Below are 26,127 nucleotides of genomic sequence, written 5' to 3'. Positions count from 1 at the left end.
CCACCTTCTTTTGGCCCTACCATCCTAATCCTAATCGGGTCATCAGCTCTGGCAACTTCCGGTCCGTGGGAGGTACCCGAGTCAGCAAGGGAAGTCCTTCAGTCGGATCGGTACTCAGTACTCGGTGGAATCAGCAAGGAAGGTACGGTACGACACACTGGCAGTTGCAGTTGCACGGTAGCCCGTTTTTATCAAGTTTATGCAAAAAGGGCTCTGTCGAACGCGGGTCTGGCCCTGGTGCAGGTGCCGGTGCAGCTGTTCCCCTCTCTGCTTCCCCTCTCGTACCAGACCAGCCCTGACCGATTTCCAAGTCAAAACCGTCATCACACGCCTTCTTCTTCTTCTTCCTCTTCCCCTCATTCTCACCTTCCGGCTGTCAATTCTTTTCCTCCCCTTTGCTCTTCCCCCTTCCGCGACTGCTCCATTACCTCCTTGCACGTTCTCTCGGTCCAGCCGGGAGCAATTCAATCTCTCGACTATTGACCTTCATCATTCCCCCTACCACATAGAGACCGGGAAATTCATCCACATCGCCATCGTTCCGGTCTTACCTTTCCCACTTGCTTGTTGCCTCGGTCAATTTCAGTCCTCACCCCTCCGAACGTTACAATGACATCGACCGAGAAAGAATTGCCTCGACGAGAGCGCAAGCCCTCCGTGGGAGCTCCCATTGCCGATCTGCAAGGTCCCATTGGCCCCGGATTCAGTCGTCCCAAGCACAAGCGAACTTTTACTGGCTTTGGTGCCGCGGAGATCAAGAGTGTCGAGGCCAGCATTCCAGAACCATTGCGTGAGGCGTAAGTCTGGACGAGATTCCCTCCAGTCTCAATGACTGCCTCTTCAAGTCTCTTGAGCAGTCTACGTGCTGACCACACAAATTTATTGGGCTGAAACAGATGGCGCAAGCATGTATGTGAACGAGTTCACGAGCCCATGGGGAAAAAAAAAGATTGCATAGGCGAACTTGTTGGGTGACTGATCATTGAATAGTCGGCGTCTGAGTTTACCACTAAAGAAGAATTCGAGGTACATTACCATAGCTCCCACCCACGAAGAGAGAAACGAAGAGGGTATGACGAGATCACCAAGTTGACATCTTGTTTCCAGAGAGAATTTGTCCGCCACGTGGAGACCACGCTTGCTCGCTCCTTGTACAACTGTGATGAACTGTGAGGCACCGCCAAACCAAACCCCCCTTCCACCCAACGGAGACCTTCCACTCACCATGATTCATCCGGGGGGCGTATAGGGCGGCGTACTCGGGAACCGCACTCGCGTTCCGGGACCGACTGATTATCGAGTGGAACAAGACCCAGCAGCGCCAGACTTTTACCGACCAGAAGCGTGTCTACTGTAGGTGCTATGAGGCGATGGGCCCAGCTGTACCGCCGTCACCTCATGGAAACCTGTTGTACTAACCTTGACCCCTTAGATCTCTCGCTCGAATTCTTGATGGGTCGTGCATTGGACAACGCGATGCTTAATGTTGGAATGAAAGACGTGGCTCGAGGTAGGTGACCTGACCCTGATATCCGGGGCATGCATGTACCTGCTAATCGTACTTCTCTTTGCCATGCATCAAGATGGTCTCGCCGATCTGGGCTTCCGAGTTGAAGACGCAATCAGTCAGGAACACGATGCCGCGTTGGGCAACGGCGGCCTGGGTCGTCTGGCCGCCTGTTTCTTGGACAGTATGGCTACGCTCAATTATCCGGCTTGGGGATACGGACTGCGGTATCGGTACGGAATCTTCAAGCAGGAGATTGTCAACGGGTACCAAATGGAGATCCCCGATTATTGGCTAGACAACAACCCGTGGGAATTCCCTCGACACGATATCACGGTGGATATCCAATTCTACGGCCATGTGAATAAGTACCAGGACGAGCATGGCAAGACGTGCCACTCCTGGGAAGCCGGCGAGACCGTCCAGGCCGTTGCCTACGATGTTCCCATCCCCGGCTACCGGACTAAGACGACGAACAACCTCCGACTGTGGTCCAGCAAGGCCAGTAGTGGTGAATTCGATTTCCAGAAATTCAACGCTGGTGACTATGAGAGCGCAGTGGCCGATCAGCAGACCGCCGAGACCATCTCCGCGGTGCTGTATCCGAACGACAACTTGGAACGTGGTAAGGAATTGCGTCTCAAGCAACAGTACTTCTGGTGCGCCGCGTCTCTGTATGATATTGTGCGTCGTTTCAAGAAGACCAACCGGGCTTGGAGTGAATTCCCCGACCAGATCGCCATTCAACTCAACGATACCCATCCCACTCTGGCCATCGTTGAGCTACAGCGTATCTTGATTGATGTCGAGGGCTTGGAATGGGACGAGGCCTGGCGCATCGTCACCGGTACATTTGGATATACCAACCACACGGTTCTTCCCGAGGCTCTGGAAAAATGGTCTGTTCCCTTGATGCAGAATCTGTTACCTCGCCATCTGCAGATCATCTATGACATCAACCTCTTCTTCCTCCAATCCGTCGAGAAGCGCTTCCCCAAAGATCGCGATATGCTCTCGCGAGTCTCCATCATTGAAGAGTCGCACCCGAAGATGGTCCGCATGGCTCACATTGCCATCATTGGCTCACACAAGGTCAACGGTGTGGCCGAGCTGCATTCCGATCTCATCAAGACCACCATCTTCAAGGACTTTGTTGAGATCTATGGGCCAGATCGGTTTACGAACGTCACCAACGGCATCACTCCACGCCGTTGGCTGCACCAGGCCAACCCGGCGCTGTCAGCACTCATTGCGGAGAAGCTCGGTGGCTATGACTTCTTGACCGATCTCACCCTGTTGGACAAGCTCGAGGCGTTTGTGGACGACCAGGAGTTCCGGAAGAAGTGGTCCGATATCAAGGCAAATAATAAGCTGCGACTGGCGCGACTCATCAAGGATGTGACCGGATACTCCGTCAATCCCCAATCCCTGTTCGACGTGCAGGTGAAACGAATCCACGAGTATAAGCGCCAGCAGCTGAACATTTTTGGTGTGATCCATCGCTATTTGAAGCTCAAGGCCATGTCTGCCGAAGAGCGGAAGAAGGTGGTGCCCCGAGTGTCGATCTTTGGTGGTAAAGCCGCTCCGGGATACTGGATGGCCAAGTCGATTATCTATTTGATCAACAGTGTGGCCGCCGTGGTGAACAAAGACGAAGAGATTGGTGATTTGTTGAAGGTCATCTTCATCGAGGACTACAATGTCAGCAAGGCAGAGATTATCTGTCCGGCTTCTGACATCAGTGAGCACATCTCCACGGCCGGTACTGAGGCTAGTGGTACGAGCAACATGAAGTTTGTTCTGAATGGTGGTCTGATTATCGGTACTTGCGACGGAGCAAATGTGAGTCTCCTGATTTGAGTGCTCCACCCCCCAAGCCAAAGTTTGTTGCTAACTCTCTCTCTCTCTCTCTAATAGATTGAAATCACTCGTGAGATTGGCGAGCAGAACATTTTCCTGTTCGGCAACCTCGCGGAGGATGTCGAGGAGTTGCGTCATCGACACTTTTATGGAGGCTTCACACTCGACCCACAGCTAAAGCGTGTCTTTGACTCGATCAAGTCAGGCACCTTTGGCGATGCGTCGTCGTTTGCGTCGTTGATCGCTTCGATTGAAGAGCACGGAGACTACTACCTTGTGTCGGATGATTTCAACTCTTATGTGGAGACTCATGAGATGGTCGATAAGGAATTCCAGAACCGAGAGGAATGGTTGGCCAAATCGATTACTAGCGTTGCACGCATGGGCTTCTTCTCTATGGACCGAGTGACGAACGAGTACGCCGATAGCATCTGGAATGTCGAGCCTCTCAACGTGAAGGACGACGCCTGATAGATCTCTTGAAATGATCATGATGCCCCGGTCTCCGCCTCGTCCCCCTTTCCGGTGTCCGTCCACGAATCATCTTTTCCGTCTATACGCCGGACCAGGCCTATGGTGGATCTGGTGGGGGTCAGGGGCCGCCTTTGCGTGTTAATCTGATCGTTACGAATCTCTTTGTACGGCATTCTTTTTGATCACGCATGTTCTTTCTTTTTATCCCCAAGTTCGTTGCGTGATGGGTTTTCGAGTACACTGTTTCTTATTGTCTAACATGATTTGCAAGTTTTATCCTCAAACTCCTCATAAAGTCGACGCAAGCGTATTGTTCGCAGTCCAGAAGCTTATTTGTATTTGGAATCTATACATACACGCCACTCTAGTAGAGAATTCATCATCATGGGCAGGTCAGTAAGCGCGGATGCATGATTGGAGAAAGGAGAAAATCAAATGGGCGAATTACATAAAGACAACAAAATTGCCACACCAGATTTCCATGCCTGCATTAGAAGTAAGATGATTCTTGTCATCAGTAAAATAATAAGACGAAATGGAAAAAAAAAAGAAAGAAAGAACGTCCGTTCCAATGACGAGAGACGAAAGGAGCAAAGACAATCGAAATGCGTGATATCCGGACCAGGTTTAGTGATACCTCACCATACATCGAGAGGGTTTCATCACTGTGGACGCTGGAGATCGTTTCGCCTTGTTTTCATCGTCTTCTGTTCATCGCCTTCTCTCTCGTTGTGCGTCGGGTCGTGGATTCGACATGATCTCTTTGTATATTCGTGTGTGTGTGTGTGCGTGGTGTATGGCATGTGGTATTTGATGTATGGTGTATTGGGGGTGTGTGTATGGCGATGATTATGGCTGCATGAGATTTACATGTCGTTGGTTTTTTGTTTCTTCTTCTTTAGATGGCGGTAACGGGCTCCTCGGTTTCCTGGATTGTCGCTTGGGGCTTCAACTCGGAGAAAGTCTCGGGCCAAAGGAACATCTTTTCTTCCTTGGAGGGAGTAGCAGTAGCCATGAGAGTGGGGACCTGTGAGGTAGATTGATATATTAGCGATTGCCTCCACGAAGGAAAATAGGGAGGGAAAAAATAAAAACCAGTATTCAAGAGCAAAAGCCGGAGAGTAGAGGACTATTACGTACCGCTTCCTTGGAGGAAATGCGACGCCACAAGTTGGCGCGCGGGTTGTACCGCACGGGCTTACCGACACCACCGGTCTTGCGTTGATCTTCACGGCTGATGGACTCGATCTCACGCTTGATATCGGCAAAGGTGTCGAAGGGGGTGTATGGAATCTTGTGTTCCTGGCAGTACTCCTCGAGACGGAGACCGCGACGGGCAAAGAGCACGTCGGCCTCGCGGGCAGCGGCCAGATCGGAGACACCGTCACCGATGAAGACGATCAGGGGCATCTCGTCGGGTAGACATTCGGACTGGGCACGGGCACGGGCCTCGTTGACGGAGAGGGCCTTGTCGTGGCCCAGCTCGTTGTCATGACGCCAGACGGGTTTCCATTGGGAGCCGTCGATGATGGCATCGTTGGCGACAATGTCAATGGCGGCAGCCTAAAAAGAAGGGGGTTAGTCCAGTGGCCGACAGAACACAGAAGGGGATGAAATGAAGAAACCAAAAGATGCAAAGGTTCTTAATTGGATCAAAGTGATATTGGAGGAGACCGGAGGAGGGGAAAAAAAATTGAAGAAGTGCGAGAACGTACCTCCTTCTCGCCGAGGAAAGCATCCAACACCCGACGCAAGACAGGTTTCAAGCCAGCGCTGATGACATTGAAGGGGAAGCCATTCTCAATGCAGTACTGGTGGAACTCGCGGAATCCCGGGTCGATCTCGAGCGACTTTTCCATCACGACGAAACCGTCCTCGAAGGGGACGTTCAAGGATCCCCACATCTCCTCGGAGACTTCACGGAAGGATCGCTCGCCAGTCTTGATCTGCTCGTCCAACTTGTTGCGCTCCTCGGCGCCGCAGCCGAAGCTGTCGAAGAGGATGTGGCCGGTATCTTGCATGAAGATTGTACCATCGAAGTCTGGAACGATGGGTGAAAGTTAGCATGAAAATCAAGAGATGTGGGGGAGGAAACAAAAGAGAAATGATATTTTCTGGTTTCCTCGCCACAGTGGGAATCTCGGCAGTGATTTATGCAATGAAGTATATCACATGGGAGAGATTCCTTGTGATTTGAGGGGAGACAGCCATTCATCACCCATGAGGAGGGAGATCAAGGCAGAACAGCCAGAGAGAGCCAGAGAGAGCCAGAGAGAGGTAGACACTGATTTTGCATGTATCAATCAAAGGCTGCTCCCAGCCCAAGTGCTCAAATCTCAATTGCGTACAATCAAGGGCAAACAGTACTCTTGGATCATTCTCTGGAAGACGGTGTCTTTGATAAAGGTGTGGTGGTGGTGGGGGCAAGAGTGATTGTACACTTACCGGAGAAGATGATAATCTTCCGCTTCTGGGAGTTCGTTGGCATTGAGGGACTCATGATGAATGTGATTGGGATGAAGGACACTGCTGTACAATGACTGCTGAGAGAGACAAGTCAAGACAAGGGAAGAGAAACAAAATGTGCAGGAATGGAAGGATGAGGAGAGAAGAAGAAGAAGAAGAAGAAAGTAGATGGAGAAGAGGAAAAGGAGAAGTAGGAAATCAGTCTAGATTTCGATTCGACACTAAGCACCCAATTAATATTAATCCTCCGTACTGTTTGAAGTCGGGTACCTCGAATAAACGGTGGGAATCCGATGGAGGGGAAAAGACCAAGAAACAGTTCAGTCCAGTGGGGGAGCCCCTCGATTGGCGTGATCTAATTGAATGAGAAAAAAGCTGAATAATTGTGAACATGAGATATGATCACATCAATGGCAACACCGCTTCTACAGTAACATTTCTGATTTCTTTTTGGTTCTTTTTTCCCTCAAGTGTACCCTCCTCTGTACCCCTCTCTCTATCTGAGTCGGTACACTCAACAGAGTCAACAGTGTCTTGCCTCTCCAGAGAGTATGACATGACTGAGCAAAGAAAAAGAAAAAAAAAAAAGGACAAACCCGTGGCTTTGGTCCCGAACAAGATACACTTCCAGAACAGGTTAAGCCCGCGCAATGACGTAGTCGCCGATCCCGATCTGCCCAAACAAGTGGGAAAAACGGACCAGACCATCCAATCTTGCCAATCCCTTCGAAACCAGATGCAGACCGGTTCGGGTTCGCGACGAGGACGCCGGCACCAGAGATGAGGAGAAGTAGGCGGAGCAGACTAGGCGAAACTGAGCAAATCCCGCGGCTGATCTTTGCTGTCATCATGGAACTTGTTAGTATCTACCAATCTAGTGGTAGTGGTAGTGGTAGTAGTGGTAGTAGTAGTAGTAGTAGTAGTAGTAGTAGTAGTAGTAGTAGTAGTAGTAGTAGTAGTAGTAGTAGTAGTAGTAGTAGTAGTAGTAGTAGTAGTAGTAGTAGTAGTACTACTACTACTACTACTACTACTCCTCCTCCTCACAGTCTATGGGCGTGTTGTGCCTGGTCGAGTCAAGTTGAGAGCCCTGGATTGCGGATGCGATGAGTTGGTGCAACTTGCCGTGACATGTCCTACCAGGCGATACTCCCGGCCCGTGCAAGTCGAGATTTGGTTCCGAGAAGGATTCGACCCGATGAAAACGGAGGCTGAATGTCATAACGGGGTTGCAGATGTAGAAGGACTCTGGAAGTACTTACATATTCCCATAGACTATTAGACACCGCCCAGTGCCCAGTGCTGCACTGCTGACTACCTTGTCGGTCCATCATCTCGAAAGTGTCTCCATAACGTGTCCATACTCCCTAGTCAAAGACCATACAACTGGAGTAGCACATTCTCCTAGTATCCTGCACGTCGACTATGCATGATGGATGGTGGGTCGGTGCTCTCCGCACAGACCGACCGTGTGTTGATAACTACCTAACCCTATTGAGAGGCATTCCCATGCTGCATCACCCAGTCTTCGGCTAATTCCAGTGACGACGACGATGATGATGGTCACGATGATTTGAACAGAATCAATTGGTCTCTAACGAGGTCAAGTCTACACGGCAAATGTACTGTCCGTGGATCAACATTGGCGTTCTCAGCCCACAGTCACAGTTTCTAGCATAGGGGGAGGATATACATTGGAAACAGGACTTGGTCTAGTTTCGGGCTCATGGTAAGAATTTCCAGACTGCAGAGAGGGTATGATGCTGCAGAGTACAGGGAAAAAAAAGAGTACAAAAAGTAGTCATAGTGCAGGTTTATTCACTCCAGTCCTCTCTGACTAGCATGACTCGCCGTCCGGCAACCTACCCTAGTAGTACAGTACTGAGTACATGGCTTCACGTACTACGTCCTACGTAGCACTTGAACTACAGCTCCCTTCTTTCACTATATAGCAGGACAAGCAGCAATAGACTAGTCAACTACCAACTTAGTAATCGAGTAAGACTCCCCCCCCCCAGCTTCTCAAAAAAACCTGCGAGCGCGCAAGCCTCCTCAAGCCTCTCAAGCCGCTTTTTGTTCTCTCCCCTCCGACGTTCCGACCATCCGTCCGTCTGGGGCGGGTTGGATTTGGATCTCCGTCTTTTCCACTTGCCTGCCAAGACGACCAAAGACACAGACACCATGAGACATGAGACGGAGAGGACATACCTGACCTGCCCCGAGTAATGAGGACTGAGTAGTGAGACGGTCACAGAGGATCCGAAAGCAGCCCTGGGGACCAACTAGGCTCAGCATTCAGGTCCATCAGGAATTCAGGATCAGTGGCCGAGACTCGAGAGCTTCGGATCGAAAAGGACGGCAACGTCGGGAGAAGGCGAAAACAAGAAGGGCCCAGCCCAGTGCCTGAATCAGGGGTGATGATTGGACGCCCGGCCGACCTGGACGGTCTTAGTCAGGGATGAAGGCCCCGGCTAGCCGAGACGGTGAGAAGAGCAGCCCCTTGTGGTTTTTTTTGGGGGGAGGAGTAGTGGTAGTTTGTAGTTTGTAGTTTGTACTAATTATGTACTAATTACGAGAAGTGGAAAAGTCATAATGAAAAAAAAGAACACTGGGATATCCGCCTTGCATTTTTTTCCCCGTGGGATTGGCTCCCCAGACGCACGAGATGGCCGTGGGTGGAGTCATGTTCGTCATTTGGCGTGGCCGACGGAGGAGAAAGAGAGGGGCGTGTCTGGATTCTGGATCGTGTCTGTCAGAAAACCTTGTTTCATCTGGTGGGGCTGGTCCACGCTGACAACAAGAAGAATTTGGGCCGATAGGAGGCAAAGTGTAGTTGAGTACTGAGTTAGTAACTAATTGGTGAACGATTACTCAGTAGTCTACTAGTAGGTAACGTAGGTAGTCACTGGTAAGTGATTGATCATATTGTACGTACTACGTAGTACTAGCATACACTTGATCCGAAGAAGACGTGCAATCGACGAAGAAAAAGGCAAAGGAGAGGCAAGAACCTAACGAGTTTGCCATCGAGCGAGACGAGGACAGGGAGGAAAATACGTAGGGATGGTGATTAGGTGCTTGATCCAGAAAGAGAATCGGACTTCTGTAGTAGTCCTGTGTCGACTGTATATGTTCATTGTCTCCATGACTAGGTCAAACGGTGAAGGAGGGCGAGACACAGATTAGCACTCGAGCACGGCCCATACGAACTCACAGAGTCCATCACCAACCTCGTACTTCAGGCTACCTCCTATCTTACTCGAAAGTCTCCCCCTGTAGTCCTGAATAACAATCACGTCGTTGAACCCTGACTGTCTAGCGGGCACTCAATTCAGCCACTCGTCGTTCCAATTCCGGTACCGCCCGCAATTGCAAGTCCAGTTCGTCCTTCTCACTAGAAAAGGAAAAGCCGTTAGCATAAAAAAAATCACAGGATCTCAAATGGGGGAGGGAACGGAATGGCTTCTGAAAAGGACACCAAAGACATATAAAAAAATTCGTCGTCAAAAAGGGAACAGGACGCTTACTCTTCCAGCTTCATGCGTCGCTCCCAATCCAATCCCGTGAAGACATAGCCGCCTTGACCGTCGAATTGCAGGATCTTCTGATGATACTTCCACAAACTGCGACGGTGCGAGACCGTCATCAGCGTCGTGCCCAGTTTCTTGGCCGTCTCGTACATGACCTTCTCAATCTCGAGCGTCACGGACGAGGTACATTCGTCCAGAATCGCAAACTTTGGCCGATGATAGAACAGGCGCGCCATCGCAATGCGTTGCTGCAGCCCGCCTGACAGCACATCGCGCCATTCCTCTTCGGCATCCCAGCCGCCGGGGCGGTCCACGACCGAGGCAATCTCGACGATCGACAAGGTCTCATACAGATCAGCGTCCGTGATGCCCTTGGCCCGCATCTCACGGACCCCGTCGGGATAGATCACTTGCTGGCGCAATGACCCGCGTGACAGGTACGGTCGCTGTGGAATGTAGAAAATGTCCTCGAAGCGAGGTTTCTTCACCGTGCCACCATACACCGGCCACAGTCCACCCAGGATTCGGAAGAGAGACGATTTGCCACATCCATTGGGCCCAACGATCAACAGGTGATCCCCCGGATGGACGGTGAAAGACAGTTTCCGAACCAAGACATCACCGTTGGGCGAAACAATCGGCACGTCTGTGAATTCAATCGAAGGGCCCTCCTGAACCACACCGCGACCAGACAGCACTGCCGCATTCTCTTCGGTTGAGGCAGAAGAGACCAATTTCTTTTCGAAATGGCCCGCGACCAGGTCATCCATGACCTCCAGTAGAGACGAGACACGAGATGTATATCCGGCAAGCTCGGATATTTCCTTGTAAGAGAACATGAGCCGACCAAATGCATCAGATGAAGATAAGAGCATCCGACGATTTGTGACAAAGCCTACTCGAACTGTTAGCACACAATGATGATCTCCCTGATCGCTGATCTCTCCCACGGGAAAATTCCAGCTGAAGAATCAACTCACTTTCAGTACGATCGCCTGTCGTCTGCGTCACCTGCCCGGGAATCTTGAAGAAGACGGGTATACTGCAAAGACCCAGACCGAGCGCACCCCAGAAATACTTGATCACAAAATCTTCCATGAATCCATGATATAGCCGCCGTCGTAGAATCCGATTAACGTGCTTAATCAAGGTAAAGTAGCCCTTATCAAGAGTGTCCTTTTCCGCCTCGTGGCCATGATAAAGCGCAATCTCCTCGCTATAGTCGATCAGACGGGAATGTAAGAAGCGGAATTCACCCTCGAGTCGAGCTTCGTCCGCCACATATTTGCCAAATGGTGGGGTCAACATGCGCATCACGTTGGCCGAGAGCTGCACCAGCAGGCTCATGATAAACAACCCTTCGCCTCCGACATTCTTGGATAAAGTATAGTTGTAGATGCACATGTCAAGAATCGGTTTCGCGAGGTTTGAGTATAATTCTGCCAGACTGTCGGAAAACCGTGAAACGTCCACCGTGACCAGTTGGTCCGGATTTTTTGATCCGATCGTCGAGCGCGGAAATCGCATAGAAGGTCATGTTCGACAGATACTTGTCGTGGATATAGTCGGTCAAGCGCTTTCTATAGCTGAGAGACAGCTTGCACTGGTGATAGGACAGCTAGACGAAAAGGAGGAAGAGAGTGTCTGTCAGTCACTGGCTAGGAGCCTTGCCACAGTCGCCCATAGGCAATTGAAAAAAGTGGGCAACACTGTGATAAATGGCATGATAAATGGCATTGGCACACGACTCACCATGGAATTCGTAAACGTAGCAGGCACGGCAACAATCATCCACCACACCAAACCGAGTAAAAAGTCCTTCCCTTTTCCCCGCACAAGGCTGCTAACCAGCCGCCCGTCCAGCTCCGCAACGTACAGACTCAGCAGAGTGCGCAGCACGAGAAAGACGCTGTGACTGATAAGCAGCCGTAGCTCTTTGCTTCGCCATCCTGGTATCACAATCTTCAAGAGTCGAAGCAAGTTCTTGAAGAACTCGCGATTGATCTCGACTCGCTTCTTTCGGGGCTGCTCGGCATCCCCGAGCGAGCTGGTGCCGGGCCGGCGGCGGAGCTCAACATGTTGGGTCGCAGCCTTCTGTTCCGAGATGGCATTGTGCACTCGCTTGGCGAGTGCTGCAAAGAGAGCGAGGTAGACCGCGCGAGAGATTCCAGTTCGGTGTCGTAAGTACAGAGAAGTGAGGCTGGAGAGAATCTGCTTGACCGAGCGCTCGGGCGGTAGCAATTTGGACTGTGCAGCCATGACAACGGCAGACGAGCGTTGCTATTCTCAATCAGCCAGAACCAGGGCTGTACATGATCTCCCGTATGGTGATGGTGAATAGCACGGTCGTATAGGGACCTATTCGGAGTAGAGGAAGGACGAGAAGTAGTCTAAGATGACGAAATGGAGAATGGGGAAGTGGATGGAGTTGGAGACTTGACATGTGATACCCCAGGTTCCTGGGGAAATCCAACCGAGGAACCAGACTAGCCTCCACTCTCCATCCATCTGATACCCTCACAGTCTGTAAACTACTGTACATCCAATTTCCAAAGTCGGGAGCTTCGAACATCCCACTTGGAGCGATAAAGAGGATGATACTGCACTTCTGGCTGAAAACACGAACATCCTATACTAATCTTTAGACTCGTAAACAGCTGCGCACGATCGGTCGCCATTCGTTCTCACGGTCGCATTACTCCTACCCGAGCCATGTACTCCTGCAACCTGCACCTGACATCGACCCCATTCCATAACTCATGGTCACCTTGAGCCTCAAGGCAAGGTGTCCCGACTTGCTCCATCGCAAAAGATGCGCCAACAGAGCCATAACAGGCAGCCGTCACAGCATCCTGGGTTTGCAGATACCCAACAGCATACGACCCCAAAAAGGTGTTGCCTGCGCCAGTGGGGTCAACCGTCTTCGCATCAGACTCCTTCCCCAGCGTCTCTGAATAGTACGGATCAAGCCATACCGATCGAATCTTTCTGCTGCTCACAAAGCAACCGTGCTCACCAGCACGAATCACGATGGTTCCCTCACCTTGCGGACCGATTCCACGTTCCAAACATCTCGCTGCCAGGCCCTCGATTGTGGCTCTGTTGAACCCTTCCGACAGGGTAACGGAGAATAGTCTCGCAAGCTCGAGGTGATTTGGAGAGAGAACGTCTACCACAGACGCTGCTTGCATAACTTCCTCGAGGAGCTCTGCTCCGCAGAAAAGTGGAGAGGGTTCCCATACGATCAAAGGTCGCCCTGTGATCCCCGCCTCTTCTCGTAAAGCCAGCAGCTGCGGTATTCGGACTTTGACGTCTGCTGGTGCGGCTAGGTAGTGGAATGCGTGCGAAGCTAAGAGTGGCGTTTGTTTCAAATTGTCTTCTTGAATGCTCAAAAGGGCTGTCGTGTATTGGAAATCCTTGGCTATATTGAGGTTCAGCCTGTGCACCTCTCTCCGGGCGACCAGAAACACACAAAGTATGGATTTGGAGACTAACGTCCGAATGTACTGTCTTTGTACTCCAACAAGCCTCTTGTCGACGGTCTTTCTAAATCTTCTCGAATGACCAGTGTGGCGTCCCATCGCTCGAGCTCATGTTTCACGGCCTTCGGAAAGTCAGACCCTACATTGATCATCCAGCCCAGACTGGAATTTGATGGAGGAGGAAGAAATAGTCGTGCGCCCAACGTTGCTGGAAGTACAATCAGCGTTTTCTGCGAATTCCAACCATTAGCTATGCCGGCAAACTCACCATACGTTCCAGAGCCCCCGAGTACGTTCGTCAAGGGCTTTTTGTCTGGGACTCGAATCTCATCGAGGACTACGGTACCGAGACTTGTAAAGATGATGCCAGATGCCTGCGATTCATCCATGCTTCGAGACTTTAACGACACTTTAGTGATTTGGCAACCAGACAGCGTCTAGTATTTTGACGCACGCAGTGAGCAGCTCCAGTCGGTTCTCGCATAAAAATCAAATGTCTTCAATCTTGATAACTTGGGCGGCAGAAGAGGGACGAAGCCTGTTGATTTTCCAGTGCGGGTAAACCGTTCGGCAACAGCCAAGCAACCGAAGAATTGCCATAGTGGGGGGGGGGGGGGGACGACTCGAGGAGGGAGCAAGGTACAAGGTACCCTGGGCAGTGATGGCCCTTACGAACATTCCAGGGGGAGGTACTGTCGTGATCTCAAATTTCACTCACTCGATGTACATTCACCAATGGTATCATTGATCAGAACAATCCAAAAGAGATATGCGTCCGCCCTTCAGAGGTCGAGCAGCTGCGACGGCAATACCAAAGACACGTAGACATCAAGAAGAACCGCTATCTGGGGCCATCTCTCAGGCAAATCTTTCTCGATGCTCCCGGTGTATCAAGTTCGAAGATGGTATGCAGATATACAGTTTACAGTGTACAGTCCAGTAGTCCACAGTCGCTAACCAAGAAAGGGCAACCGCGACTATCAACTCGACCATCAAAGAGGGGTTTATCACTGAAAAGATCAGACCTGGAGAAGTCATATGGAAAATTTGCCTTTCTCTGAGTAGTAGGTGGCACCGACTCAATTTCAATGGATTGTATGATGACTCTGTTAGCCGAGAAAATCGTACACACTTCGAGGTGAATCCAAATTGTGCTTGATCATGCTCATTCATCGACGAAAAAATGAAAAAAATGGTCAAAGTTCATACGCCCCCTACATAAAAGACGGTCGGAGGCTCAACGGGGCAAATATCGTATTTGCACTCCAATCTTCATCCATCAAAGAGTCTTCTTTTGTGTACAGGCTCAGAAACACCGGGTGACCCCCAAAACCACGATGACTTGTTCCTTTCACCGTGAGGACCGTTTCGAAGTTCTCTTTCGCGGGCACGGATCTGTTTACTTCGCTGCCGATTGCGTCGTTGCCGCTTCTTTCTGTCCTGGGCAGCTTGGTTGGAGCCGAAGAACCGCCGTAGCCAAGCGAGCATGTTGGTTTGTTCAAGTCTGGACTGGGCGCGAGAGCATACGGCGAAGGAAGTATGGGGAGCGCAGATCAATATGAGCCTCAGCATGGTTTGATAAGTGAGAAATGACTTGTGTTCAGCTGGCCCGATCTCCTTTTAACTCCAGGCCCAAGCTGAGCTGAGAGGGGTGTGATTGTGGAGAATTGCTGCGGTGAGACTCGATCACGAGAGGCGACCGAGACTTGTCAATGGGACCATCGAGGCGACTGTCTTGACAGATGGGCAATCTGGAGGAGGTACGGGCGCAGCTTTAAAGACTAGGTACTACGTAATACTTCTTGGCCCTCATTCTTGAACGACAAGAGAACACGTGTTTTGGAAGCTGAGTAAGCCAAGACTCTTTGACTCAGCTCTAAACGAGAAACGGCCCCCAATCTGCTCAATTGTTAGTATGAAGCTCCGAAAGGCGTCTATGCAGCATCTCAGATCTTTGACCCCCACATGTCTCCGGCGGTCGATGCTATGCTAACTGCATGGCCAGCAAAAGCTCAATCATAGCGTGCGCGCTTTGGTTTTCGGGAAGAATAACTCGGTAATAAGATTGTATTAGGGCAGATTTAAACCGGATCTTCTTGATCGTTTTCCTTGTTCGTACTCGAGGCCTTGGTGTTCAGCGATCTCGATGGACGCATCTTCAGTCTATCGACTCCTCGGAAGTTGGTCAAGTCGAGAGATGGGCTTCTTTATATTTCGACGAGGCAATCGGAACGTTAATCATGTCACAGGTGAAGGTAAATACCGACAAAGGCGAGTACTTCTTCTTGAGATGAGCGTTGTTCCTCTGCGACATCAAGCAGTTTTGCTGGATGTTCATGACTGTTGGAAATAGTCGTTGTATCGAGCGAGGTCGATGTGGTGATATTGCGTGGCACTCATTCAATGATTGATGGCGCATCTGCATACCGTGACTATTGGCTACAATGTGACTGCGAGAGAATCAAAGATTGTCAACAAATGTTGTTGGTTGTGCACCTGGTGACTCGGTCGATGTTAAGGATCGCGCCCTCTGTGAGGTCTGGCTCGTAATTTCCAGCCTGGAAGAGACACGGCACTTTTTACTTTCCAATTCCCACCATGAGATAAAGGGGCTAGATCACATCGGAGATTCAAAATTAGTCGTCTATCCACCTACTAGGTCCGCACGCTCTGCTACCACGCTCAGCCTACACCATTCGTCTTGACGCGACATTCGAAAGACCAGTCGAGTTTCAGGAGTGTTGACCTCGTGTGGGACTGCTCGTCGAGCGTCTGGGTCTACATGTCCCATGGCAAAGATCCGCCGGTTCCAGACAAAGGGGCACCGTCACTTTGCAGTATGGAGACAGTCGCAAGCGTGGTAATCGGTCTCGGCTCATGACCGAGGGCCTTGAAAATGTGTCAAATTGAAGCTTGTTGAGAAATCAGGAAAGCTTGAATATCTTTGGTCTCATCCTGACGGGTCTGAATAATTTACCTTGGTATGTAGAGATAGACTTTCACATCCACAGCAACAAAAGGCATTTAGCGCTGGGCGTCAGATCTGAAACATCGCATCCAAGGCAATGACGGAGGATGCAGGTAATCATCACTCCCGAATATGAATCAAGACATACGAAGTTTTGAGGCGCAGGCAGTGGAAGACTTCGGGCACAGCCTCCGCTTGTGTACGCGATCATGTTCAGATTGGACCAAGAGGCGGGTGACCAAGCTCGCCGGCGTGTCTCAGCCCTACCTAGCTTGATTGCTAGATTCTCTTCCACTGGGTTCGAAAGGGGCTCGATATCGGACAGAATCCGTTGGAGGGGGGGGGGGGGGAGAAAGGAAAGAAAGAGAACGAGTGGATCGTTCTTTAATGTGGAATAGGGCGGTGCTCTGGTACGTTGGTGCTGAAGTCCACCATGGTAGCAAAGTTGTGGCCCGTCCCACGAAGAAACCAAGTTTGGGTTTGCGGTCCGCCACGATTGAGTCCAGGCACATGCGGGATTGACTTCATCCGGTCCACCATCGTGCAGACCAGGCCAGCTGCAGATTCGGGTCGGCTGCCGTCTACTGTACTGCACTCGAGTGAACTGCAATTTTGAGACACAGATTGGAGGGGCTATTGGAGCCTAGGCAACGTTTCCGGGGACATGGAACATTACAGATGAACCAAATATCTTCGCCATGGTCAGGTATCAGCAGGATAAACATCCCTAGAGAAGTACCATATATCTCCAATCTTGGGAAAAGGTCAGGCCAACGAACCTGCCATTCTTGAAAGACGTGCACAATTCCAGCAGAAGACCAATAGAGGGCATCACAATGCCAGTCTGGAAGCCCCGAAGGAGGTCCCGCGGCAAACGATCCAAGTCACCCTAAGATGAATCTTGTTCAACACTGTAAAATTGAAGATCAAAGTCCCACAGGGCCTGCCTGCATGTCCGTGACATACAAGGTGGATGATGACAGAAGAGGCCTCTGATCCCCTGTTTCGCAACGGTCCGCGGTCAAAAATCTCTCCCGAAGGGCGATCGAGTCATCTGACAGCCATGGAATACAGTCACATGCATGCGCAAGACCCAATTCAGACATGCAAAGTTCTAGACTTTTGGGTACCGCGGAGAGCAACCACAGAGCCCGATGATGGTGTCAACACGACCGCTCGTTTTGATATGACCCGCCGTGGTGTTTCTTCTTGTCGTTCGTCAGTGTATCTTTTTCGTGCTCTGGTCGATATACCCCGGTAAAACTTCATCCGTAACTTGAAGCCGGGATGAAGAAACTGACATATTCGTTTGATACACAGTTATGAAACACAGGATAAGTCTTAGGCTACATGCAGTCATACACACCGGGCCAAACTAGACCTTTATACATAAGCACATATTGATGTAGTATATAAGGTACGACGTACTATATAATGAGTGTAGACTCAGGACTGGCGACTCTGTAGGCACAGAGTGTAGGTGGTCGCTTTCAGAGGATCGTCACAAGATGACCGGCGCCAAGATTGTGACGAACTCGAAGTGGCGCTTACTACAGCCTGATGACTTCCCGGGTTGGTTCTCGACTTGATTAAAGTGATCGACAATGGTCGCAAAGGGATTGACGAGGGTATAGAGCACTCCACTACTTAACTACGTACAATAGGTATATGACCCTACTTGGCTGCTGTGTTCCGGGCAACGGTAATAACTATGGGCGTAGGCCGAGGGCTGCAACAACATTTGGCAGCCTCTGCGCCACGTGGGTGCTTGCCACGTGATATGTACAATTTGTACATAGACGTGATAAATTACTGGTAGGTACATATTAGTTAGTACGGTAGCAAATTTGAAAATCCAGGAATAGCCTCAAATTAGCTCTTGGAGGGGGTCATGAGAAGAACACAAAATTTACGATTTCACATGTCGAGCAAAGTTTGCTGAAGTTGCTACCTAATCATTGACATCTATTACGTAGTACGTACACCGATGAAGCATTCGACCTAGTTAAGTTGTTAACGACATCATTTCCGATACAGGACCGCAGGTACCTCAGATGATTAAGATTAAATCCAGTGCATAGATTGGGCCACTGCCGTCATTGTGGGCTGTTAATTTGCTTCCTGAGGATACCGGCAATTTCTACGTCGGGACTGACCTGCCCACGACTATCACGAGACTCACGAGTCACGACTCAAATATCAATACCAGGCCAGATACAATATTGATATCAGATCACTTTATTAGAGTCATTACGATGACTACATATCTGATAGACTGACAATTATTGGAGAGAGTCAAGCCCGGCTCTCCATGTACATACGGCAACACTAACCATTAACCACTGAACCAGTGAACTGTCGCTAGGATTTGTGCGACGAATATTTGAGGGCGGGACCTGCTAATAATAAAAGTATGCGCTAACTCGACAAATATGATCGTATATCCAATCAGAGTCCGTGCCAGAGCCGGGAGAGTCCTGGACCCGATGGAGTGGGTCCCTGCCCACCCTGAAATGGAGCCGAACTCAGGGACTGATTGGTGTAATTCTCATTACATTACCTTTCCAGCACTAGCGACTTCGATTGATCGACATCACAAGCGGATAGTTGAGGGAAAGGAGGATCCAACAAGGAGTGTGTTGATGTGTTCAGATTCCCATACGAGGTCTGTCATTCCAACCCATTCCATGCTGCTAGATTATGTATCTCCAAGCATACCTTATTGCTGTCGACCTTAAGTGTCTATTTTCTCGAAAGCCTCGCAGTCGACCAGGCATCGAGACTGAGGATACCGGAGTTGTGATTAGCCGTTCGGCTGCGGATCCGCTCCGATTCAATCCCTCAAGGTCCTTGGTGCCAAGGGGTCCCGCTGAGTCAGCCCAGAAAGGACGCGTAATCCTCTTTGCGCCTGCTGGTTGGCTGCGAGCATAGCCCCACCCACTGGTTCTTCGTTTCACGGGGGCCTGCGAGGAGAAAGAGGGGAGGAAGAGGAAGCGGGTGCTCCTCCCGGCGAGACTCCCAGTCCCAGACCATCCATATACACTCTTCCTCTTCCTCGTATCTCAACCATCACCATCCATCTCTCTCCCCCGAAACCATCTCCCACCGTGTTCCGCAAATCCATCTCGTCCAGAACCAACCTCTTTCGATCGCTCCCGTTCTCCACTCGCTTTAACTCCGAACGGTACTTGAGAAAACGACACGCCATCCACCGTCCCTCTCGCTTTCAGACCCAAGGTCATCCTCATCATCCTCATCCTCATCCTTTCAGAAGAAAAAAAGATCCCTCTCGACATTCGATCTTGACAGGGATCCAGCCACCATCCTGTCGCAAATTCATCATGGCCACTCTTGCCGAACATCCCATGCTCAATACGGCATCGCCGATGCCAATGAACTCGTACGATCAAGACTTGGATTCTTTCATCAACTTGGACCAACTGGGCTACACGTCTGCCGACGCCGCTCGTTCCAAGATTGCGGTCGCAGGCCAACCCGCCGTCACGGGCATCGATTATGCCAGCAGCGATGCCCGCAGTGCCAGCTTCGCCTCCAGTGCTCACTCACCCCTTGTATTTCCCGCCCCCAGTCACCAATATGAAGAGCACCACCAACAGACAGGCCTTCCACCCGGTGCCTTGTCATTGTCTTATAACCACGTCCCTCATATGAACTTCAACGGCGCCCAAGGATATCCAATGATGAAGCGCGAGAGTTCAATGTTCAACTTCAACACTACTCCGTCCCGGAACTCGTCCGAGATGGAGATTGAATCGGACGGCATGAACGCCGCGCCTTTCTTCTTCCAGGCGGGCGCTGGAAAGACTCAATATGTCGACCCGAACGCACTCGGAGGCCATGAGCTGGCTCAGGCTGGTCCGTCTACGCAGGTCGGTCGAATGTACCCGGGCATGCATCAGCAGCAGGCTGCGATGGCCAAAGCCCAACAACAGAAGCAGAGTGACCTGCTCCGCCAACAGCAAATGCAACAACCCCCCACGAGGGAGTCTTCGACAGCCACCCCGACCCAAAACTTCCGTCAGCCAGATACCGTGGTCGAGGAGCGTATTTCTCGGCTTCTGCAGCAGATGCGGGAGAATGCCGGCGTATCCGGCGGCGGCTCCCCAACCCCTTCCTCCATCTTACCTCACATGACGAAAGCCAAGAAAGACGAGGCCGACATGGACGAGGATGAGCGGCTTTTGGCAAGTGAAGAGGGCAAGAAATTGAGCAGCAAGGAGCGTCGCCAGTTGCGCAACAAGGTCTCTGCTCGTGCCTTCCGTTCGCGCCGCAAAGGTATGTCTTCATCGTTCTCTTCTCTGGCTGCTCCTTTAACCTATGAATCATCATTTCATTGAGAAGCAACAACCTTTAACGATCGACTCTTGTATAGAATATATTGGTCAATTGGAAAACGAGATCACGGCCCGCACCAATGAAGCTCAAGAGCTGCGTCTTCAGAACAAGGCACTCTATGAGGAGAATGCCCGTCTCAACGATCTAGCTCGCATGCTTCTTGGTTCCCCACAATTTGCTAGCTTCCTGAATGAGATGCCCGATGCGCTAGGCAGTTCTTCCCAGCCATCCCAAGCGCCCCAATCGCAACATCAGCCCCCTCAGCAGCAAATCGGTTCGCAGCCTCCTGTGCCTGCCACGATTCCCATGGAGGCCAGCACTGCCGCTCCCCAGCAGTTCCCATTGCAACAAACCCCCCAGGTCAACATGACGATGGTCCCCAACCAACGTGTGGATCCGTCCATGATGGCCAGTAACGGCTGGAATTCCGGCATCGACATGAGTTACGGCAATGCGCATGTCTTTGCTGTTCTTGACGTGCCTGCGGGTCCTGAATTCGATATCGAGACTCTTTGCGGCAAACCCCTATCGCTTGGTTCCAGTGAAAAGAACGAGATCACCATGCCTGATTTGCCTGACATTCCGGACCTTGACTCCTTGACAGAAAAGTCGGATGCTAGTGTGTTCAATGAGGCTTCTCAATCGGGTCTTTTCGCCGACTCTTCCGACTCGATGAGTCCTATCAACTTCGTGAATGGCATTGAGACTCCCGCTGAGAAGCCCGACAGGACCGTCGAGCTGGTGATGGAGACCTCAAGCCAAATCACCGCCGTCGACAAAAACCGGTTAAGAACGCTTTGCCAAAGCATGCATGCTGCCTTCGAGCGAGTCTCATCCATGACATCTCACCTCCAGTGATTTCCCATTTAGCGTTTCCTATCTTTCTGCCTGGTCTCATTTTGTACAAAGTCTGCTCTTTCGCGGTCATTACATCATTCCCCAACTTCGATCATTCTCTTGTGTCCCACTCAAATTGTGTCATGCGGCTCCTGTCACATTCTTATTCTTCTATTCTTGAGCCGTATAGAATAGTCACAATCAATACATAGAGGCACGCTGTCGTCTCTTTTTTCTCTTGTGTCAATTCCCCTCCTTTGCACGAATTGTAGACTGTGCCGCTTGCTTCTTTGAATCATGAAATCAGACACAAATTTCGATCTAAGTATCATGATTGCTAAGCTTGTAGAAGAGGAGCCGGGTAAACCCCTAGGCGAGCTTCAAGAGCGTTGTCTAGCAGGTGAATGGCAGTGCATCAAGAAATTGCCCTAGGTCTAGTTTTCCTGGTCAAAATATCCATATACAAAAATTCATTCTCGCAGAGTTGAAAAGGACAAGGACATGACACGCTGCTGATGGTGCCAAGGCAATCTGACCGGGCAGATCGCTGCCGTCGGATCCACCTGAAAAAGTTCGGCGCGGTAGTAGTCATGTTCCACATCAACAACAACCACCAATTTGAAGCTCATGATTGAGCTGTAATTTCAAGTTGAACCCATCTCATTTGTCTCACCTTTTTTTTTTAGCCACATTGGCTTCCCTCAGAGCCCGCGGTCATCTCGTTACCGCGATCAGCCGCTGTCTCACGTTGCGCGCATTTCGTCAGAACCTGGTATTCACGAGCGTCATCTCCGCATCCGCATCCTACAGCACGACCAGAACTGGGCGGCAATCGTCAGCCCCTCATCGCCAGGCCTCACACTCCCGAAGGTCCTCTCCAGCAGGACTTCAGTCGCTCGCTCGATCGAAGCTTCGTCATCAAAGTCGCCCCGACAAGCCGCTCGCAAGCACAAAGATATCCCCAAACCAAATTCTCCTGCCTTATACTACGCTTGCTTATCCCGACCAAAAGCGCTATATTCTTTGCGAGCCTGGACGATTAGAAAATCCCGAAGTTGTCAAGGTCGATATACCCTCGCAGGGTATCTTTCCAATGAAGGCGTGGTTCGAGGTCATCACCACTCCGACGGCCGATACGCCGGGAACGGTCATCGGCCTTCACTTCCCCGACAAGCGTTATCTGTTCGGTCAACTCGCGGAGGGCACACAAAGAGCCTGCACGGAACGATCGCACAAGCTAGCGTCGATCGGGGACATCTTCGTGACAGGGCGGACAGAATGGGCGAACACGGGAGGCATGATCGGTGTGATCCTGACGCAGGCAGATGCACTCAAGTCCTCGAATGAAGCCCTGGAGGAAGAGAGTCGAAGGAAGGCAGAGCGCCAGGCCGCAGGGACTCAAGCGACGAACAAGACCAGCAAGGAGGCCGCTGCCGCCGCCACGACCGAAGTGCGAAAACAGAATGTGACGGTACATGGAGCCACAAACTTGATGCATACCTTGGCTACCGCCCGCCGATTTGTCTTTCGTACCGGCATGCCGATTTATTTGAAGGAGTATGATCATGCGAGTATGGCGAAGCGACCGGCCTTGAGGCAGGACGATCCTTTCGAGAAGCCCACTTTTATCGACTCGAATATCAAAGTTTGGGCCCTGCCTCTCAAGCCTCATTCATCTGAGGATAGGACAATGAACACGCAAAGTCCACGGAAGCGCAGTCTGGACGAGTATCAAGAGATCGACCAGCAGCTTGACCAGCAAGTACAAAGCCAGTTGCTCAGGCAATCTATTGTCTCCGACATGTTCAACTCGGACTGGAAAATGGACACGCTTATCGAAACACCTTTGCCGGAAGTCAAAATGCCCGCGGCTTTGTTCGTTCGCAACCCAGAGACCAAAGATCTCGAGCCTTACAAGGGACCACTTCCCGGCGATAAGACAGATTTGCCCAATATCAAAGTTCTCGTCAGGAAGCCGTGGCCCGGAGCAACCATCACTTCCCTCCCACCGACCTCGCCTTCTAAGGAAGCGGTCTCTTACATAGTCCGCAGCCATGATATCCGAGGCAAGTTTGACCCTATCAAGGCCAAGAATCTCGGTGTCCCCAAAGGTGCCGACTTTGCTCGGCTGGCAAAGGGCGAAAGCGTACAGACCGCCGATGGTAATACCGTGACCCCAGAGATGGTTTTGGGCGAGACTCGACGAGGCAAAGGTTTTGCCGTCATTGACCTTCCCGGGCCAGAGTATGTGGAAGAACTGGTCAATCGACCCGAATGGGACTCACCTTCTGTGACTACCGAGCTCAAAGTGATCATTTGGATATTGGGACCAGGTGTCGGGGACCATCCCAAACTCCGCAAGTTTGTTGCTCGCCTGTCACATGTAAAGCATACTGTCTCAAGTGTGGACCACTGCCCCAACTACCTCGCCTTTAACAGTGCTGCTGGGGCCGCTGTGCGCCTCGCCCGTCTCAGGGGCGAAAACTATCCTATTCCCGTTCACGATAATGTCAAGGTCCCGCAGGACGGGGCCGGCTCGTTGTCTGCTCCAGGTACAGAGGATTCTCCGTTCGAATCTCTGCGGCCTGGCCTCATTGTCGATATGGAGCCGCAATTCGGGTTCAACACAAGCGAGGTCGTGACGCCCTTGAACACTGCGAAGACCGTGTTCCAGATCCCTCGCTCTGTCGAGAAACGCATGGAAGTCATTCGCACGCGCGTCAAGAAACCGGCCTTTCAGAAGCAACTTGCAGCGATGCGCAGGGATCTTCCTGGGGCTGATGCCGAAGTCACTGCTTTGGGCACGGGTTCGTCGTCTCCCTCCAAGTACCGTAATGTATCTGCCACGCTTCTTCACGTTCCTGGGTATGGATACTATCTCTTGGATTGCGGAGAAAATACCCTTGGACAGATCAGACGTGTGTATGGACATGCAAAGACTCAGGAGATTTTGCGAAACTTGCGCATGATCTGGATCAGTCACCTTCACGCCGACCATCACCTTGGTACAGCGTCCCTGATCAGAGCTTGGCATGAAGAGAACTATGGGACGACCGAGGCTCAGTCGACGGAGGCTGAACCCGACGTTAGCAAGGTTCTTCAAGGGAAGCGCTTGGCTATCGTCTCTGACGAGATGATGATCGCTTGGCTAGAGGAGTATGCTGCCGTTGAGAATTTCGGTTTTGATAAGTTGATTCCGCTGTGCGCGCATCCAGATCCAGCTGGACCTTCCATCAGAACCCGGTTCACCTACCGACACCGTCGCAACGGTGAGGGGCCCTATGGGGATCAGTCACTGACAGGACGAACCGTTCTCGACTTCCACGATGAAGAATCACCTCTCACGCCGCTTTTGAAGTCTGCTCTGGGCGTAGAGGACATTCTCACAACCCGTGTGAAGCACTGCAAGGGAGCTCTCGCGGTGTCGATCGTCTTCTCCGATGGATTCAAGGTTTCTTACTCCGGCGATTGCCGACCATCTGATAAGTTTGCATCTATTGGCAAGGGCTCGACACTGTTGATCCACGAAGCTACTTTCCAGAATGACATGGTGGGCTCTGCTCTCGCCAAGCGGCATTCCACGGCGGCAGAGGCTCTCGAAGTGGGCCGTCGCATGGGGGCTCGCTCCATTTTCCTCACCCACTTCAGCCAGCGCTACCAGAAGATCGCACTGGTCGACCAGAATGCCGGAACCTGCAAGCACGACAGTGCCACTGCTTCGAGCCCTGCCGAGAAAACGGTTGTGGTTCCTGGACCTGCCAAGGAGGCCAACGACCCTGATATTCCCTTCGACGAGCCCGAGGAAAATCAAGCTAGCCTGCAATCCGCCGCCCATTTACTTGACGACATCCACTTCCCACTACCGCACCGACCCGGCCTTCCACGTAGCGATCTGGTCCCCGGCCGGGACATTCCTATTGCCGCGGCTATGGACTACATGCGCGTCAAGGTTGGCGACCTAGCGCTGGCGCAGGCCTACGCCCCCGCCGTCGAGCGTCTAGTCGAGCTTCTGGAAAGAGACGTCCTCCAGCAGACCGAAGCTAACAAGAAGATCATTCGCGAGGCAGAGCTGGCTCGTAAGGCGCAAAAGAATAAGAAGTTTGCCAGTAAAAAGGGCGCCAGTGGAGCTGCTGCTGCTGGTGGAGCCGCTGTCGCAGCCGTTGCAGTCGGTCAAGAAGAAGAAGAGAAAAAAGACGAGCCCGCGTCAAACGCGCACTCGATCTGGAGCGCGAGCGAAAGTGAAGAAGGCTGGGACACCAGTGATTTTGAGGAGTGAATAGGCATGCATCCTAAGGCGCGTTCCATTTTATATACATGGGCAGAATTCACTCATATTCTCCCCTCCGGCAGATAAGCGGTCTTTCGTTGACCTGACCGTTTTGATTGCCAATTTTTCAATGCAAGAATATATTCTTGTTCACCTTCTCAAATACTTCCGAGTCATGGGCGTAGAGTGTAGACTATAGACTATAGACTATACGGTACCTAGGGAGAAGATGCCTTGACTTGTTGTGGAGAAGGGACCTCGGCACGATTAGGGTTGTTAGGTCGTGGACCTGAAGCTGACCGAAGCGTAGTAGCCCTCACACCACCTGGCATTGATGGATCAATTGTTTCAAAGGTTTTATATTCAGCAAGATCAAATTTCAA

At 51.2% G+C, this 26,127-nt stretch overlaps 6 protein-coding genes across 6 annotated transcripts; 3 read left to right on the top strand and 3 right to left on the bottom strand.

The window, feature by feature from the left end:
- Positions 1 to 609: 609 nt before the first annotated feature.
- Positions 610 to 3,838, top strand: glpV (glycogen phosphorylase; the record flags this gene model as incomplete). The annotated part of the gene is made up of 7 exons (XM_056931971.1): positions 610 to 797; positions 897 to 909; positions 991 to 1,169; positions 1,250 to 1,353; positions 1,433 to 1,510; positions 1,584 to 3,349; positions 3,425 to 3,838. 7 exons carry the CDS (start codon positions 610 to 612, stop codon positions 3,836 to 3,838), a joined length of 2,742 nt encoding a protein of 913 aa, XP_056791930.1.
- Positions 3,839 to 4,739: 901 nt separating this feature from the next.
- On the bottom strand, positions 4,740 to 6,341 carry N7539_002367 (uncharacterized protein; the record flags this gene model as incomplete). Its single annotated transcript, XM_056931970.1, has 4 exons — positions 4,740 to 4,868; positions 4,982 to 5,404; positions 5,557 to 5,882; positions 6,287 to 6,341. The coding sequence occupies 4 exons, from the start codon at positions 6,339 to 6,341 to the stop codon at positions 4,740 to 4,742; spliced, it is 933 nt and encodes a 310-aa protein (XP_056791929.1).
- An 840-nt stretch (positions 6,342 to 7,181) lies between these two features.
- N7539_002366 (uncharacterized protein) lies at positions 7,182 to 7,638 on the bottom strand (the record flags this gene model as incomplete). The annotated part of the gene is made up of 2 exons (XM_056931969.1): positions 7,182 to 7,316; positions 7,567 to 7,638. The coding sequence occupies 2 exons, from the start codon at positions 7,636 to 7,638 to the stop codon at positions 7,182 to 7,184; spliced, it is 207 nt and encodes a 68-aa protein (XP_056791928.1).
- A 1,981-nt stretch (positions 7,639 to 9,619) lies between these two features.
- On the bottom strand, positions 9,620 to 13,705 carry N7539_002365 (ATP-binding cassette long-chain fatty acid transporter PXA2; the record flags this gene model as incomplete). Its single annotated transcript, XM_056931968.1, has 8 exons — positions 9,620 to 9,698; positions 9,832 to 10,729; positions 10,815 to 11,208; positions 11,294 to 11,437; positions 11,587 to 12,114; positions 12,540 to 13,255; positions 13,330 to 13,524; positions 13,585 to 13,705. 8 exons carry the CDS (start codon positions 13,703 to 13,705, stop codon positions 9,620 to 9,622), a joined length of 3,075 nt encoding a protein of 1,024 aa, XP_056791927.1.
- Positions 13,706 to 19,625: 5,920 nt separating this feature from the next.
- N7539_002364 (bZIP transcription factor) lies at positions 19,626 to 21,498 on the top strand (the record flags this gene model as incomplete). The annotated part of the gene is made up of 2 exons (XM_056931967.1): positions 19,626 to 20,580; positions 20,678 to 21,498. The coding sequence occupies 2 exons, from the start codon at positions 19,626 to 19,628 to the stop codon at positions 21,496 to 21,498; spliced, it is 1,776 nt and encodes a 591-aa protein (XP_056791926.1).
- A 1,072-nt stretch (positions 21,499 to 22,570) lies between these two features.
- Positions 22,571 to 25,753, top strand: N7539_002363 (ribonuclease Z; the record flags this gene model as incomplete). The annotated part of the gene is made up of 1 exon (XM_056931966.1): positions 22,571 to 25,753. The coding sequence occupies one exon, from the start codon at positions 22,571 to 22,573 to the stop codon at positions 25,751 to 25,753; it is 3,183 nt and encodes a 1,060-aa protein (XP_056791925.1).
- Positions 25,754 to 26,127: the final 374 nt, after the last annotated feature.

The sequence above is a fragment of the Penicillium diatomitis genome (assembly GCF_028827545.1).
Source record: "Penicillium diatomitis strain IBT 30728 chromosome Unknown utg000003l_segment0_segment0, whole genome shotgun sequence".
Taxonomy (NCBI): Eukaryota; Fungi; Ascomycota; class Eurotiomycetes; order Eurotiales; family Aspergillaceae; genus Penicillium; species Penicillium diatomitis.
The sequence above is the reverse complement of the archived record's forward strand: the minus strand, read 5'-3'. Positions and strand labels throughout refer to the sequence as shown.